Source organism: Colius striatus, chromosome 1 (genome assembly GCF_028858725.1).
Source record: "Colius striatus isolate bColStr4 chromosome 1, bColStr4.1.hap1, whole genome shotgun sequence".
Taxonomy (NCBI): domain Eukaryota; kingdom Metazoa; phylum Chordata; class Aves; order Coliiformes; family Coliidae; genus Colius; species Colius striatus.
This window is the reverse complement of record NC_084759.1, coordinates 179309582-179328296: the sequence shown is the minus strand read 5'-3', so window position 1 is coordinate 179328296 and position 18715 is coordinate 179309582. Positions and strand designations below refer to the sequence as shown.

General features: G+C 41.9%; 1 protein-coding gene across 1 annotated transcript; it reads left to right on the top strand.

Annotated features, from left to right (window-relative positions):
- Positions 1-3257: 3257 nt before the first annotated feature.
- SMIM30 (small integral membrane protein 30) lies at positions 3258-7070 on the top strand. Its single transcript, XM_062017457.1, has 2 exons — positions 3258-3402; positions 4209-7070. Exon 2 carries the CDS (start codon positions 4280-4282, stop codon positions 4463-4465), a length of 186 nt encoding a protein of 61 aa, XP_061873441.1. The 5' UTR covers positions 3258-3402; positions 4209-4279; the 3' UTR covers positions 4466-7070.
- The last annotated feature ends 11645 nt before the right edge of the window (positions 7071-18715 follow it).

Sequence of the window (18715 nt, the reverse complement as noted above, 5' to 3'; positions counted from 1 at the left end):
CTGAAGGACTGTTCTCCCAGTGGATGACCCACATTGGAGCAGTGTGTGAGGAGCTGCCCCCGTGGGAAGGACCCATGCTGGAGCAGTTTGTGAGGAGCTGCAGCCCAAGGGAGGACCCACATTGGAGACATTCATGAGAGACTGTCTCCCGTGGAAAGGACCCACAGTGTAGGAGTGGGAAGTGTGAGGACGCCTACCCCTGAGAAGAAGCAGTGGCAAAGTCCATCTGTAATGAACTGACTGCAACACCCATTCCCCATCCCCTGTGCTGCTGCGGGGTGGGGAAGGAAAGGCAGTCCTGGGAAGAGAAGGAGTGGGGGGAGGTGTTTTAAGATTCAGTTTTATTTCTCATCTTCTTGTTCTTATTGTTCCTTTAATAAATCAAACCTTTTTCTCCCTAAGTTGAGTTTGTTTTGCCCGTGACGCTAATTGCCGAGTGATCTCTCCGTCCTTATCTCAACTCACAAGCTGTTTGTTGTATTTCTCTCTCTTGTCTAGTTTAGGAGGAGGAGTGATTTTATGACTGAGTGGACATCGGGCTAAACCACCACAGTAGCTCAAGGGTGAACATGTTGAAGTGATAATCATTGCCCCTAGTCAATGTCTTATCAGTAATCGGAGTTAGCATTTCTCATTACAGCAGTATAACTAAAGTCCAAAAATTGATCAGATCACTGTGGTCACACAATACATAAATTAGTCTCAAAAGAAGATGAACCAAGTAGAAGGGCAAAAATCCCCAAATATGCCCCTTCAGGCTGTAGCCTTGCTCTGCTGATTAGCTAATAACTTTTTCCCCTCCAGAAAGTGCACTTTATTTTCATTTTCCAGTCTCATGTATACCTTCTTAGCCTTGTGCTCAAAATTTACAAAGCTTTAGCTTGTCAGCTCTGGGAATTCTCTGTCTTTCCTTTGACTATTAGTTACATAATAGCTTGAGCTAAGCAATCAAAGCAGTGATAGGTCAAAAGGAAGATTTGCCTGAGGTGATGCAGGAAGTTGATGGCAGAGCTTGAAGCTGAATACACATTTCTCTGCTGTACAGACAGCACAAAACCCGATAGAGCCTGCTTCACTGTTTAGATTTTGTTGGCTTTTTTCCAAAGCACTAGTTTCTGAAGCCAAAGCTATGAAAAGCAATGGCATTGAAAGAGCTAATAAGACAAAGAAATATCCTCAAATGGCACTGCTTTCTAGCTCTCTATGGCGCTTCCATATTACTGATAAATTATTTATCTCTCAGTCAACACTTTCCACATCCTTACTGTACTTCTCCATGTCATTTCAGCTACCTGCAAAGTAGTACACCTGTTTAGAGATGGTAAGATGAGTATGTTGAGTATTTCCTTGGATTTGACATTCTTCACTTTCAGAATACTGAGTCCAAAGATGCCATAACTCTTTCGTACTGACATTTCTAGTTATAAAATATAGACTTGAAAGTCATTGGTCACCCAGCCTGTGGATCGGTTTTGTGAGAGTGAGTAGTAACTACGGAAAATGTTGGTTTGCAAGTAGTGACAACAGCAAATACAGTACTTAAATTTACAGGGATGATTTAAATATTTGTTGACATTGCAGAGCAGTGTAGCATTTACCTGGCAAAGAGTGAAGGATGCAGTAAATAAGCAAGCAGAGAACTAAAAGGGCCAGACTGCAAAGCTCACTCTCTGAGAAGACAGCAGTGATTAAGATGAAACCTACCCCCTGCATTTCAAATCACCACTCTTCGGGTTCTGTAGAGGTGACGATTCATCTGACTCATTATGGAATGAAACAGGCATCATAGCACTACTCTCCTCCATGCCATGACAACCTTCTCAGCACTTTCAGGGTTTTTCTCCAGCAAGTCTGTCTGGCATCAGCTTCTTGAGAAAATGCCTTCAGAACTGAACATGAGGCATCAAGTATTTAAAGATTAGAAAAACTGAAACAGGTTTTTCATAAATAAAAGGAATGCTTATCAGTTACACTGATATTTGTTATCGTTTCTAACATCACAGAGTCTACACACTTCTGCTTATAAAGAAGATGCTTTCATGTTGCTTGTTATAAAGAGAGAGCAAAAAGACTGGTCCTTACCCCTGGAAATTTATCATCCAACACAACTGAGAGCTGCTAGATCCATACAGACAGAGAAAATAAGGCCAGGAAGGAAGGAAGGAAGGAAGGAAGGAAGGAAAGTCAGCACAATAGCAACATCCCGCTCAGGCTTACAAAGCTCCTATAAGCATAAATAATGGATGGTCAAGGGCAATTACAGTGAAACTGTGAGGCAGAGACAAAGCACTATGTTTGTTGAACAATTCAACTGTATATCCACTGTTTTTTCAGCAGCTCATTAGAAAATGTTTTTTTCACCAAAGTTCTTTTCTTGCACAAGCCAAGGGAAACATTGGGAGAAGATGAGTTGTCATGAATTCATGCCTGAAGTCACGATTACAAATTCTAGGTTAAGTTTGCCATTAGATTTGCACAGTTTCTTCCTGGTTATTTCTGTGGGTGTTCCAAAGACACACATACTTTGAATCTACAGTACTTGCTTACAGGTCTTTTATCCAAACTTAAGCATGTAAAATAACAAGTGAGCTCTGGCTAGGAGCTGGCAAGTTACCTCCTGCAGCATTTACAAGGACATTTTAACCCTCTTCTATGTAGCAGAACAGTGCAACTGAATATTTCTACAAGCAGCTTTGTCCAAAGCAGAAATAAAATAAAAATCAGGGTACACTTAAAACCAGTCCAAAGGGGTGACCTCAAGTCATTAGCTAACACCATTTCTCTTATATTTTATTGGCACCGTGCTGCTCTTCACACGATAAAACTGTGCCGATGCTCGGAGTCAGCACGAAGGCACCGACTGCTACTCACTATCGCTGCCGCACAAGAATATCTAGAATGAAGCAGGCACTGCCCGTAGTCCAACTCAAGGTAACTCCTGCTGCATACTTTTAGAGAAAGGCGCAGACAACCAGCCACGCCGGTGTATGTTTACACTTTTATTTCCATAAACCAGCTGCGTGTACGTGCGGCCCATGCTCTCTGCTCGTCGGGCCGAGGCTCGGCACAGGGCGGCCAGGCCCCGCACGGCGCTGGCTGGAAGCCGCTCTCCGAGGAGACTGCTGGTCCCTGGACGGGGAACCCCGGGCGCGCAGGACCCAGCCGCCTCGAGCCGCTGCTGGGCCTGCGACCCCTCGGCGACGCGCGCCGGCAGACGGAGGCGGCCCGGCCAGGTCACACCCGCCCCGGCCGCGCCACCGCCCCTTCCTGTCATGGCCGCCGGCGGGCTGTGGGAGCGCGGTGCGGCGGAGCGGGCTCGCTGCCCACGCAGCTGAGGGCCCTGCCGGGCAGTGCGGCGCGAAGCGGAGCAGGGCCGGCCCAGCGCGGAGCCGGTGGCTGGAGGTGAGGGAGGGAGGGAGTGAGGGGCGGCATGCGGGCAGGGCCTGCGCGGGCGCTGCCCGAGGCGCGGCCCGCCCGCTGCCGCCGACGGGCGCTGGGGCGCGACAGGACGAGGTGCGGGCGAGCGGGGCCGCCTCGCTCCGCAGCCGCCCCGAGGAAGGCGAGGACCGGAAAAGCCGCCTGTTGCGGGTGGCCCCGGCGGCGTCGGCCACCGTGGGGTACAGAGGGTGCAGTGTTTACTCGTGTGTAGCCCGGGAGTGAGGCACTCTGCGGGGTGGCCTCGTTGCCGCCGGCGTGCGCCGGGACGGACCCTTCAGAGGCTGGAGGAAAGGGGGAGGATCGTTGTCCGCAGTACGGGGGGGGGACGACGGGCGGATACAGACAGGCACAGCCACATCCTTGCCGGTGTGGGTGTGCAGGGACCCTGGGGGTGCCCCGACCAGGCGGCGTGGGTCAGTGGTGTGCAGCAGCTGCCCAGGCGTGAGCACCTGGCGAAAAAGGCCTCTGTGGCACTGCATGAAGTGAGCAGGCACTGATGGCTGCGGGCAGGAGAGCCTATTCTAACTTCGTGTCTTGGTAAGACTCTAAAAGATTAGTTTCTACAGAGTTGCATAGCAAAATAGCAAACCCATGGCTATCTCATGATAGTAAGTCACTCAACTTTTGTAATTGTGCAGATAAAACCTAAATTTCTCAATTCCCGCACAGATATTTGTAATGTATCCATCACAGTGATTGGCTTTTGCCAAGACAGTTCCAAGCGGGGAAGGAAGGGAAATCCTGTCACATTCCTTTCATTTTCCTTGTAGATACCACTGAAGTACCTGCTTTCCACCTCTTCCCTTCTTTAACTTCCCCTTGGGGTCAGCTGCTCATCAGCATGCCTTCTGCCGAGAACACCTCAAAACTTTTCCTGGTCCTCATTTCAATGCTGCTGGTGCTGCCAGTAGTTGAAGCTCTGGACGCAGGAGATACCATCGCCTTTCTGCTAGGCCTTGCTGTTAGCATCATCGGATTCTGTGCCTGCCTTGGCGTGTATGCAAGGAAAAGGAATGGGCAGCAGTGATGTCAAGAGGATGCTCAAATGAAGTGAATTTCCAAACACAGCTTGGGGTTGAGGTCTAAGGGTGTGCAACTGAGCTTTAATTCTAGATAACCTTCAAAACTATGTAGTAAATATTTCTGCAAACCCCTCTTACTGTGTAATAAAGCAGAACTGACACTGTATGCAGTAAGAGAGATTTGTAGGATCTGCCCTCGTGACAGTAAGATGATTGCCTGTGATTAAATATTGTGTTATAGAAGGGTAAGAACTTACTGAATGCAAAAGGAAAACCATAGAGTGGTTCACAGGAAATGTATATAAATGGAACATGTGAGGGACACCATCCACAGGTTCCACAGGTTTCAAAGGTTGATCAGGAGGAAGCAGCTGTCTTCCAGTCAGGATGGCAGAGCTTTGGAAGTACTCCTGATATAACTAGCTAGCAAGCAGACCACTCCAACTTGTGCGCATGTGCTCACTTTCTTTGTAATGACAGTTAACACCTTAACAGCACACTTCTGCTGTCGCAAGGATGAGGCTTCAGAGAACTAACAGAACATCGAAAACTTTTCTTTCTTCTGTATTTGTATTTTAGAATGTGCCTCTCCTGTAGCCTGTGTTCTGTTACCAAGCAGATATACTTAGGAATGGAACCACTACTTTTCTTTAATGTGTATTTCACAGAAAAGTACATGTTAGGCTACGTAAATCAGGTGAGGGATATCTTTTTTTTTACTCTATTTTTTGACTCTATTATTTTCTGTACGCAGCTTTTCTTTAGGCCCACCAGGTTCCAAGCTTATTTCATTTGGTGGTGGTATTTCTTTTTCCCAAAACTGAAGGCTTGCCTATTTTAATGAGGATTTATGTGTAGTATTTCTGCAGTAGAGGGTTATTTGAAATAAAACAAGACAGTTGTGCAAATGTTTCTTTTTCAGTGTGGAAAGAAGGTGTTTTGTTAAAATCCTGGGTTTAGTCAACAGGTCAGTTGTTCTCAAGTGTCTTCCACATGACAAAGTTATGTTGCTAGCTAAACATTTACGCTTCTTACCTATCTGATGTGTATGAGTTCCACAGAAGATTAGGACCAAAACCAAAGTAAAAAATCCTGATGTAAAATGGGAGACATGAATAGGAGACTCTGTTCATGCTCAGTTAGATTGTATACTGTATGGATGCAAGACTCTACTCGGTAGCATATCCAGGACCTGTTTCTTTCTTTAAGTACCAAAGGTGAAATAGTACAGCCAAGAACATCTGCCACAAGTCCCTCTGGCTTGTTAGGATGTTCTAGCTGTCTGACAGAGACAAGGAGCACAATCTGTAACAGCAGCAGAATGAGGAGCATAGCAGGGTGAGCTTTCCACAGTTCACAGAATTTCCTTCTGATCTGATGCGGTGGATGCTGCAGCTCTTGCTAGAAATCTTGGCTTTTATCTTTCAGAGCTGGGGAAAAAGGTTAAATGTGATGCAGAGCTCTATATTTTGATACTATTCCTCCCCTTTGTCTGTCAGTGTCTCTGTTCAGTAGAGCACAAAGCAATGGGTAGAAGAGTTGTCAGGCAGATCTCACGTAAGTAATTGGGTGGGCAGATCATGTTCTCCAAATTGTGTGTGCCATTTGTGGCTGGCTTGACTTCTCTCCAACCTCAGAGGAGACACCCTGATTATTTCAGCCCTGCAATTTACGTTCCTGTCGTGGTTGACAGAGGAAGGAAGGTAAAACAAAGGCTTCCACAGTTGCATGGACTTGAAACTGTAGGACTTAACCCAGCCAAGTCCCAAGAATGCAGGTTTCATAATAATAATAATCAGGAATAATAATAATAAAGTTGCTCTGATGATATGCAAGTCTTGCCAGGTAGCTGTTCCAAAAGTCAGAAAGGGATGTGGTAGAGAGTTACTATGAACAAATTAAACTTGCATCCCTAAGAGGAGCTTCAGACAGGAGTGTCACCTTTGAAAGCTTCAGTAGCAGCAATAGATGATCCTCTCTGTGATTATTCCACTGGGTGGATGCAAGTACACGTGAAGAGTGGACTTCTGTGCTTTAGGCTTGCAAAACCATTGCCCTTAAAAAGAAACCCCAAACCAACCACAAATTTGCTACTCAAATCCCTTCTATTTCCTCAAATTGGAGAATTTAGCCATTTTTTCAGTAGAATGTTGAACATTGCTCTTTCAATAGAATAAATTTTATCAGAAGCAGCTTTTCACAGACTCCTTTATCTTCACTTTGGAAAAGATCCCTGGCAGCAGTTTCACAGAATTGTGCAACAGTTTCACTGCTGGAGAAGAAAAGTTTGGCAGAGTAATTAGCTTGAGGCAATAGGGACATGAGGAACTGTGTTCTTTGGCTGGAGCTGTATGTACTTCATTGAAAGGTGCTTGCACAGTGTCATGGTGTTGTTTCCTCAGTTCTGACAGAAGCGTTATTGTTAAAGAGTTGCAGTTGTCAACAACTTGAGTGTAAAATCGTATACCCCTGTTTTTCTTCTGTCTGAATAAACTTTCATGTATGATTTGTCATCAGCCTGATGAAGTAGTTCTTCTGAAAAGAAAAATCAGGATGACTGAAATGACTGAAACTGCTCAAATTTCTTGTATTAAATATTATTTTCTTACATGTTTTTGCTCATGTTGAGTGATTTTACAGACTAATGTGACATAAGGTATGTTTTCAGTTGAACTTATGTACACTGAGTGTACTTCTCTTGGTCCTATCACTTATTTGAATATCAGTTACTTTAGGGCACTTCAAGGGGGCTGATCCTCTCGCATTGGGACTGGCAGCTTGCAGTTATGAACAAGCTCGTTTCTCTGGCACAATGGAAACTGAAGTATTTCATTTTCTTTTTGACTATGAATTTTCATTATTACTGTTTTGTAGTTGCCTTATACCAGAAAAACCATTTGTTGCTGTTTTCTATCTGGAGACTCAAGTATATAATGGATTATTTTCTTTCTTTCTAAAAAACAAATAATAAAATATGTCTAGTGCTTTCTAGTTATTTGAATGATAGTTTATTTTGGGTTTTTTTAGACTTCAAAAGAGCTTGTTTTATCCTAGCATTTTGTGAACAGACACACAGAAAGCAGCTGTGCAGTAGTTCACTCTGTGCACTAGACTATCACCATTAGTGGCCATCTTCAGAGCAGAAAGTAAAACCAGCCTGACAGTGCCCATCCTCCCACCAAACACAGCCTACCCTCTATTAGTGCAAAAAGCTGCAAGTCAGGAATGAGTAGCTTTTGACTGCTATGATTTCCCTCTGCTTTAACAGTAGTGTAGCTGAAACCCAGCCACCCTACAAATGTTTAACAATCAGCATACCATCCCTTTGTGAACAGACAGAAGTCCTTGGCTCCTCGTGGTGCACCTCCAAGTGCTGCGCACCAGCAAGATGTTACCGTTCTGCTGGGTACAGCAAGACCTGGGACTGGAATACAACCAGGTCACGCAGTTCCTAATGCATATGCTTCTCTAGGTGTATGAAAACTGCTAAAATACCTCTGCGAACCTTTTCTCCCACTCAGGTAAGTCCTTGCTGATTGCTGGTGGCGATGGTACTTTAATACTGTCGTGAGAGTTGGCAATTCTATGGCGTCCTCCATCTGAGAACCCTTATATGCTTGCAGGTGTTAATGTTTGCATGCCTGTCCTGTCCTTTGATGAGCAGGACGAGGGGACAGAGAGTCACAGGAAGCAGGTGGTGTCTCCAGGATGCCCACTGAGATTTGCCGGGTGTGTTGTGTTTGTGGTTCTCAGCCACAGTGCATCTGCCATGGGAGCTGTCCCTGGACTGGCCCAGAGACTCCTGTGTGCTAACCAGATGCAGTTTGAAGTCTGGTTCCTCTTTACACAACACTGTTTATATAAGCTTTGTCAGAAGGGAGTAGGGAGTCAAGTTCACCATTTATAATAAGATAAAACATGACTGAATAGATGAACCATAATAGCTCTGTTACCATGGAAAACACTCTAATTATGGTACAAAAGTAACCTTTCTGTTTATTTTCACATCCAATGAAAGACTTGGCAGATCTAAACTGATGTAATGACAAGAGATTGTTAGGAGTAGTGGAAAGGAGGGCTTGGATCTGGTTGTCCTCCCAGTTTACACTTGAACAAATTGTTAGTAAATAGTCTGAAGTCAACAGAAAGAGCAAATAGTTCACCAGACTAGAAAAACGGGACTACTAGTTCAGAATCAAATGCAGCAAGGTATAGGAGGCAAGACTTGGCGTGACTGAAGATATACAGGACTCAAAACACTTGATTCATGTTGAAATCAGTCTTCAAAACTTTTAAGGGACAAGTATTCAGTACATTAGGTTCTGACCACATTGCTAAAAGTTGTGATTCTTAAAGATTATCACCAGTATAGAAATTATGAAGATTTTCAGTTCATATAAATATGCAGTAGCATCTAAATACATCAATTCCAATATTCAAAAAGCAAGGTTTCCAGCAAGCAAGCTGGAATTTACATACCAAGCTCTGGTATGGTAAACACCATAAAAGCACACCTACTTTGAACTAAGAATAAAAGAGCAATACATTTATATAGTTATTCAAAACATTTCCAGATGTGGTAGTGGTCTCAGCCCAGTTTCTCTGTAATGAATTTTGAAAATACGTGGCAGGCTCTCATATTAAGATGCAGGCACACTAGACAGCATAGCCTTTTGTTTCTGGAACATTCATCAGATCAGAGATTTTCATGAGAAAAACAAAAGGTCATTTTACAGTACCAAGCAAAAAGAACCATATATGCTCGCAGTGTAAGTGAAGGCCTGAAAGTGGATTGGCCTCTATCAGACCTAAGAGTTGTAACCATTAGAGACAGGGAAGAAACATTATTGCAGAAAAGTAAAGCTTGCTGCTGGGTTGGGTTAAAGTTTGTGTTCTGCTCCAGTCTTCCTATATGGGCTGTATTCCTCCTTGCTAATCTTTGTCTTGGAAATTTTAACTGGAACCAACACTACTGGCAGCTTTCCCAGCTGCCATTCATTCAAGGCACCAAAGTGTTTGTGTATATGTTCATACTGCTACTCTCCACTTTGCAAGTATAAAAGCCTGAAAATTACCTCGTCTTCCTGAATGGAATAAAAATGGTACAGAGCAAGAGACTTTCTAAAACTTAGTAAACAAGGGTCTGTTGTCTTCTGTTCTTCTGCTTGTGCAGCTCTTTGCACACATTGCAATGATACTAATAAATCATACAACTGTGTGTCCCTTCCCTACTCTCTTGCAAAAAAAAAATGAAAGCAGCAGTCCTAAAACATGACTGATTTTAATCTTGGCACAATTAAAGTGAAGAAAATTGTCACTTTTATCAAAATGTGTTCACTTTCCATTTCATGAATTACCTGTTAAACATGAACATTTTTTAATTAGTTCTAGAACTGTTCAAGGACATTTTGTGCCAGCTTTTTTCTGAACACAGATGGCTACGGAAATTACATGGTCAATACCTGCACTTATTTTTCAGGCTTTAACCTAGTGTGGTTGTTCATAAGTCGCACGGTAACAGTTTTAAACTTTGGTTGAATCTGTTCAAATGATCTGAAGGATTAGCACAAGCTACGTCGACTTGTTTTTCCTCAAAAACATGTATTTATTTCAACATCTACATGAATAGCAAGTTTAATCTTCTCAGAAAGGCCATTTGTAGTCAACTTCCAAAAGTCTATCTGAGATCTGAAGACAGCATATAATCTATAAATCCTATAGGCTGTATCTACTAAAAAATCCATTACCTTTTTCTTAAAAATTAATATCACAATAGGCCTTTCCTAAGTAATTTTTTTACCTCTTCATGGAATTAAAGATGTTGATTGTATATCTGGAGCAGCTGCCAATAAGAAAGCAGTATCTACTCTGCCCTGGTGAGGCCTCATCTGGAGTACTGTGTCCAGTTTTCGGCTCCTCAGCTCAAGAGGGACAGGGAAGTGCTGGAGAGAGTCCAGTGCAGGGCCACCAAGATGATTAAGGGTATGGAACATCTTTCATACGAGGAAAGACTGCGGGAACTGGGGCTGTTTAGTCTGGAGGAGATTGAGGGGAGATCTTATTAACATTTATAAATATCTAAAGGGTGGGTGTCAGGAGGTTGGGACATCCCTCTTTTCTATAGTAGCTAGCAACAGGATGAGGGGTAATGGGATGAAGCTGGAACACAAAAAGTTCCACTTAAACATAAGAAAAAACTATTTCACCGTGAGAGTGACGGAGCAGTGGCACAGGCTGCCCAGAGGGGTTGTGGAGTCTCCTTCCTTGGAGGTCTTCAAGACCCACCTAGACATGTTCCTACGCAACCTGATCTAGGTGAACCTGCTTCTGCAGGGGGGTTGGACTAGATGGTCTCTAAAGGTCCCTTCCAACCCCTACCATTCTATGATTCTATGATTCAGCAATAAATATCGCACAGTCACGCTTTTCATTCAATTGTACTTGCCGAAAGAAAGCATAAATCCCAGAAACATTAAAAGCAGTGAAAAGGTACTTTCGTAAGAACATGTCGGTGTTATCTAGTAATAATTATGCCTCTGGTGAAAATCTCAGTGAAGTCAATTCAAAAAAAAAAAAAATTGTCCTAAAATGAGATCAAACTCTCCTAAAGGGGTGACCAAACTGTATTGTTTGAACCCACACAACTTTTTCATGAGCATCTTCCATGTCATGGTGATGGCAAGAGGCTGTCCTGGTGCAAGGGATGCTGGATAACCTCAAATCTTGCCTGGGAAGTGACAGACAGTTGGATCTCCCAGGGTGCCAAATGCATGGCCAAACCATTGCTACCTTCTCACTCCAAGAAGCCATCTCCTACTGAGATAAAAGTCAAATCAGTGATCAGGTATTTGTTTAGACATTCAGGAACAGCTGTGTGGCTTATCTGTTTTGAACTTTCTTCCATGCCAGTTTTCACATTTCAAAATTTAGTATTGTCTGATACACTTTAATTTAAAAATCCTTGTATATAATCTTTCAAAGTTTGTAATGTGCGTGGGCTGGAATGAGTGCTTGCATCTGAGAGAAGTACGAAAGCAGAGCTCACTCAGTTAGCTGAAAGGATATTTCTAAATTGCCCATCCACAGAAGAGGAAAAAAAGAAATCATCTTTGGGAAGAGACTGAGCCAGGAAATGTACGAGGTGACCTCCAGAGGTCCTTTCCAACCTAATTTACTGTATGATTCTCTGAAATCCTAGTTGTAAATGGAATGCATAAACAGCAGCTCAATTCACTCGTATCTTTATGGCAAACAAGGATATATTTGTGGCAAACTAATCTAATCACAGTGTGAGCCCGTAGGGAACCTGACCGCAAAAGCTGTGAGGCTGTTCAGTCATCATGTAAGACCACAGGGAAACCAGATGTACCAGGATTCTCCCACTGTGTCTAGTGAAACTCAGTCCCTGAGGCATTAAAAGGTTATGGAAAAAAGGGAGCAAATATGGCATATGCACAGTAATCCCCTTTTCAGAGTGGGATTTTTAGAGATGGGTTTATGGGGCTAGTACCATATTTCAAATGGGATTCAAGGATTTCAGTGTAAAGCCTCAAATGCAAATTCTCTCAACTTCTGTGTAAGTCATTGTTTTGAAAATTTTAAGATTTGACAGTCTGAGTAAAAGCCTGTGTTGCACATGGAGTTCCCATTGGCATCAGAGGGATTTTAGGACAAGGTCAAAAATAAACAGGTCTGGATGCAGTAGCTACTTCGATAGGACAGAGGGGTCCCTGTCATTTGACCAGTGGTGGACCTTGCACCAGATGGTGCTCGTGGGGAACTGCAGCAACATTAGGCTCCAGCCTCCTTTCTTTCCTTAGGAAAATATTAGCTGAATTATTTACTGTGATAACCAAACACCAAATTTTCATCTGGTTAAAAAACAGCCTGAAGTTACTAATATCAATGCAGTCATCCTGATTTAAATTCATTTTGAACAGAAATCACAAGAGGCTTTATTCTGACCTTGCACTAGCCCTTACACTTCTGTGTAATGCAGTAGAATTATTCTTGATTTCCATTTATGTGGGAATATAAATTGGTTCTTAAAATAGATTCTTTTTTTTTTCTCTCAGCTCACTATGGGTAAATTATTTGACCTACATCTTAATAAATATTAGAAAAAATATATTCTCCCTGCTCTCATTCCACAAGTACACTTCAGAACTTGTATATTCAGCTCGAGTCCATTGTTTCTCCTCCCACCCCCAAAGCCTTCTCAACCAAGGCAAATGGAAATCCACAAGACAGCCCACTGTCAAGGACACCATATTAATATCAAGTCTCTCTTCATACAATTTTATGTGTGCTATATATGTCTGATGTACATCAGCTTATCTTTCTGCCTTCTTGTTCTTATCATTTCAGTAGTGTGTGTTCTGTTTTGAATCTATGTCAAACTATTCGTCAAGAACTCCCTTCACCAAGTCTACAAAAGTTTCTCTGTATTAAATGAGAAGTACTTTGTAAATTTTCTTTTCCTATCCAGAAGTAACAATGAAATCCCAGTAAAAACGATTACATGCTCTCAGTTTCAGAAAGGCCAGCAAGGAAATTATTATAGCTGTAGATAGAAATGTAAACCACTGGAAAGCTGAACTTTCATGAGTTTTGCCAGAGGTTTCTCTGCTGAACACTCAGTAGATTTAATCGGAATTAAGAATTAAAATCCCTTCTACATCCAAAGACATACTGACCATCCAATAGCAAATGTAGAGCACGTGATCACTTTATGCACACTACCAAAACAATCTCAAATCAGCTGTACATAATAGTTGTCAGACTGCTGCCTTAATGTATCATAATGCCAACTCTCTTAACTCAGGACAATAAAAATTTTCTGATTTAGTGCAAAACACAGACTTTGCGAAGCCAATGTCATAGAAGCAGGGTGAAATGGTACTGACAAACATACCCTAAGCACACACTCTGTCATGCTGTAGTAGCTGAGCCAACAGCTCAGTAAGAATTCCATGTCCTCTTACAAGACTGAGCTTTTGTTTTTTCATTATCTGGTATTGAGAACTCACTTTCCTTTTGTCCTGTGTTTGCAACAGCTGCAGTCTGGTTTCAGAAGAAAGAAATGCTAAGGAAATAAACTTCTTGAGTGAAAGATTGTTTTTCTGGTTTTGAACCAGTTGATCCCTGCCACCTACTTACAGTAACAATTTCTGGTCTTATTACAAAGACTGAGAAATGTGCATCTTACATGAAACTGGGGCATTTATAAAAAGTTTTCTAAGTACATATGTTTCTCTAAACTTACCACAGAAATAACACAAGCCCATAAACTACATTGATTAAGAAAAAATCTTTCTAGGATGTTTGCATTGAACAGACCAGAACAAATCTTTCACTGTCCCCTGGCAAACACTTCAGAAATCCTTTCTTACAACTGCCATACAAAGTAGTTTCATTCACATTACAGCACACCTAAGGCTTCAACTATAAAGCTGAGTCAAAGCCTACTAGACTTGTATCTCTTTCTTCATTTTAGCATTTGGAATCCCCATGTTAAAACTGAACATACTCTTAGTACAAGTGATGATTCATCCTCTTAACTCTTTCTTATCTTTTTCAATTCCAGAAACTGCCAGGCCTGATTTAACATGTAGATTTTTTACATTTAAAATAAGCATTTAGCATTGTTTTCTGTTTTGAAAGTTATCTTACTATATCTGTTCATTGAGAGCCATATTTGAATATCCGTATCTCCAATTTAGTAGACTTTTAAGTAGAGGTTAAAGTGTTTAAGGGTGGAAAATTCACCTAACCTTAAAATAATGTTGGTTTAAGTGGGTTCATAATCGTATTCAAAGACTGTCAAGTGATACAGAAGTATGAAAGTTTTGTAATTAAGACTATAGCTCTCTCCAGCTAAACCTCAACTCCATTCATTATTTAAGTAGGTTTGCCTAAGTTGGTCAAGTGCACTTAAACCTAACCTTGCAATTCCACTAATTCTATTTTCTCAATTGCCTCTGCCTGCCTGTGACAGCAGGAAATAACTTCTTACATTCCTGCAACAAGTTTTTCCTTCTGATTTCTTCTCTCTTACTCCAGAACGACTGTTATATTACTTTCCATTTTTTAACTTTTACTTCTCTTTCAGTGTCACCAGGTTTTCTCAAGATGTGATCCATGTTTTGGTAACTAAAACACTTGGGCAAATAAATAATTTTCAGCAATTGCCAGCTCTTTTTGTCTGAAGGACTTGAATTCCATTTCAGGTTGTCAGCATTTCTTTGTTACATGGTTGCCCTTGTGGCAATGTCCTTTGAAAAGTCAGTGCACTAAAAAGGTTAGCCAAAAAAAAAGACAGAAAAAAACCTGCTCTCTTTTCAATATAGAGCATGCAGGTTGAAACAGATATATCTTGAGGACTCATGATATCAAAGAGAATTCATAAGTTTTACATAATTCCTCAAATTGCCACAGTTTTGTTATGCATGTATATTTATGAGGAGAAATTATACATAACAGAGTGATACAGTATAGCAACTAAATGTTCTGTTAGCTTTTGAAGCATTACATTAATATCAAATATACAATGCAGCACAGAATTATACAACAGGTACGTTTTACTTGGCTACTGCTGGTCATGTACTGTGAGAAACCGGTGTGTTCACTGATCAAAAGAGAGCTTTTATGTCCAGGTACATGTCCTAGATTAGGAAAACCAGATTACTATTATTTAGATCCCTTATTTCCACATTTTATTTTAATAATGGAGTATGAATACGTTCACTGAGGCTTAATAAAATTATGTAGCAAGGAACTGCAAGAGCTTAAAAAGGGATTTAAATATCTAAAACATGACTTGAACAGAATTTAGTACATAGACCCTCCAAAAATGGACCCAGAAATCCCTCACAGCAGCAACAGCAAGACTTACCAGTGCTCACTTTTTTTTTGACATTGATACTTTGGACCTGAGGCAGAACCTCAGTGATCCAGATGTAAGATAGAGCATAAGCTCCATGTCTCGCTCCCAGAAACATCCGTAAGAGGAATCAGATCTGAGTGGTGCGTTCAGGTAAGGTACATCAGCAGCAGTGCTGGGCCAAGAGAATGTATGAATGCTGCAGGGAGCTCACCTTTTCCATAACCACCTAGTAGTTAGATCCCATGTGGAATTCAAGTCCAGTCACCCACCTCCAAAAAGCGTTTCCTGGAGTACCAGGAGATCCAATCCTGGAAAGCACATTCACCTGTTTATCCTAAAACCTCTACGTATGAAAATACAAGAGCTGTGGCATAGAGCAGGGGGATGTGGACAAGTGAGACTGACTTTCATGTTCACTATTTAGGACACTCACCTCTCATGACAAAATTTAGGTCCTGGTCCCAGCTCCATGGCCTGACATCATGTAGTCAATCAGAAAACAAAGCAAAACCTGCACTGAACAACCTAGGTAGCAGGGAGCAGATTCCATGTGTTCCTCCTGCTAGCAGAGTGTCTTATCCAGTACAGTGCAACATCCTTTTCCTGCTCAGTTTTTTACCCTTTTCTTTAAATACCATACTCACACTTTGCCTAACTATATGCAAATACTAGTCTAATTAAGATATTGCCATTTGCTAACATTAGGCTTGACTAGTTTTGTAGGTGACATTTCAATAAAGTATTCTGTCTTTCATACCTCCATGATACAGGCAATGCAGTAACAAATTTGTATTTTCAGCTGCACCATAGGGCTGCATTCATGCAGTTCCTCCTACTGTGCCACCATCATGCTGTTCTGATAGTATCTGCAGAATTCAAGCTGTCGTGTTTCTGAACAGATGACCTACCTTTATCCAGAGATAGACTGTTCTCTGCACCCTTGCAAGTATAAAACTTAAAATTGCTTCTCCTTGTTCTACATAAAATTGAGAACATTTCATACTTAATATCCAACAAACTGACAAAATGAGACCACGACATTAGGTTCTAGATATCAAATCAGTTACAGTGAACACGTAACAGCTGAGTTCATAGGATCATAGAATGGTAGGGGTGTGAAGGGACCTTTAGAGATCATCTAGTCCAACCCCTCTGCAGAAGCAGGTTCACCTAGATCAGGTTGCATTGACACAAGGAATATCCAAGAGTATTTCCACTTCCTAGAACACAAGACCTGAAGCTCACTGGTAGAACATATACTCATACTAGCTGCTTGGAAAGCCAGTGTTTAGTCTCCATCTCAGACTTTACAGGCTTCCCATCATCTCAATCCTATGCATTCAATGCAATTATTATTCAGCAGAATACTTTTTTAAACCAATTTAGATTTTCTTTGCAGAGCTTTAAATCAATCCAGAGTCATTATACTGCACATGTCTGTTTTAAATTAAAATTTGAACAATAAATTAGAAAGAAGTCTCATGTCTAGGTGTGAACTACATCAGCAAGAAATAAATATTTCTAACATTGACACTGTTATTTTTTTGTCCCTGACCACAGCCTAAAAGTTCCCTGAAAGCTGTTAGTGACAGTTATCCCGTTTTATCCTATTATTTTTAAATCCCTCCTCAGTATATTGCTAGAAATAGAAAATGCTATTGCCAAATAGTCTCTAATCCTACAACATACTGTCCATTCAGGGCTCACCTCTAACCTAGTCTTAAAGATGGCAGAAAATTGAAGTATTTCTATAGCTCAGCTCTACAAAAGTGATTGATTTGACATCCCTATACACTAATAACAGTCATGCAGATGGTTCTGTGAGCAGTGGAAGAAACGGAGCAGTAATTGCAACAGAGGCAAGGAGGAGCTCAGCAGTGTGGCTGCTGATACTGAAGTGATGAACAGGATGTGTGCAGCTGGTCACAGAACCAGCACAGCCTTTGGGTCCAACACAGTGCCATGCTCGCTACCTGCCATCATGGTCCCAGACCTTGAAACTGTGGTGACATATCCAGAGTCCTGTTCAGCTGTACAGCTGGGCGCAGCCAGATCTTATCACAAAGGGTTCCAATTGAGAAGGAATTAAATCTCCAGGCCATGGCCAGTTCTGACCAGTGGATGAATCAGTATATTCTGAAGCCTCAGCTATGGATCGGGGTCCCTAGGGAGTGCTGGCCAGTCTGGAAGCAGTGACCAGTCTGAAAGAACATCAAGGGATAAAGGTAACCTCGAGGACAAACAGCCAACATCTACATTCACAAAATTTATGTGGACCTCATCTGTCTCTGAGACCTCTCTGCTCATGTATCTGACTTCATTAAAATCAGCCTCCAGGTTTAAAAGACAGTGAAGGGGAGGAAATGTGCATAATTTCACTTAGTCATTATACAGCTTCATGACAGAAAGTATTTGAAAAATAATGAACCTTTCATTAGGCCCCAACTACGTCCTAATAATCTCCAGTGAGCCAACATCACAAAAAGAGCAATATGTGCCAGCCTGGCAGTTCCCCCTCGTTGGCCAAAGAAGCATTCTGCATGTATCTATACATGCTGGAAAACCACAGAAGGGCTTGGAACAGAGCAAGTTTACGTAACTGGTAGAGTCATGTGCATCTCAGACATCAGGCTGTCTACACTTGATATCAGGTGCATAAAAATGTTGGATGTGGCTCAGCTGGAAGAAATCATCCCTTTCCTTTCTCAGGCATTTTCGGGTTCCCCTCTCAAGGCAAGCATTCTGTGCTGTAATGTCAGTAGCCTCGTTCATCTTGCCCCACAATGTTCCATTGGCATCTGTAACGGTGATAGGAAAAAAGCATTCTTGGATGCAGTGATTGGCACTGTTAATGACCATGACACTGCAGAGCTGCTGTGTGCTCTGCAGTGGTTAGCTGATTTCAAGTCCTGAATTTCCATTTAGTAAGTAAGCCAGCAGCATTACACAGCCTGTGAGAAAGCATTTTACTGAAAGCTCCAGTGTTAAAATAACATAGACTATCAACCATAGCATCTGAAAAGGGACAAGGTGCACAAACAACATAAACCAAACTCTCTCTTTGTTTAAAAAAGAAAACCTACAAGCCATCATTGGTTTCTAAAGCTAATAGACTACACTTCTAAAGTCACTGTTAAACATTCTCCCACTGGAGCACACAAAGACAGCTCAGTATAATAGTGGTCCTGAGGTGCTGACTTGTATTGCTAGAAATCTTCTCTTGTGTGGGATGCTCCACTTCTACCCAAAAGTAGTTGGTAGAGTGTCAGGAGGTAAGAGAGAAGAACAACAGTCAGCAAAGAGGTCAAGACTGCTCAGCTGTGCATCACAGTCAGAAAGTCATTAGCATGGCCCTGAGTCAGTGCTCCCA

What these genes read in the sequence shown, in the direction of transcription:
- SMIM30 (XM_062017457.1), top strand. Translation starts at nt 4,280, where the DNA reads ATGCCTTCTGCCGAGAACACCTCAAAACTTTTCCTGGTCCTCATTTCA.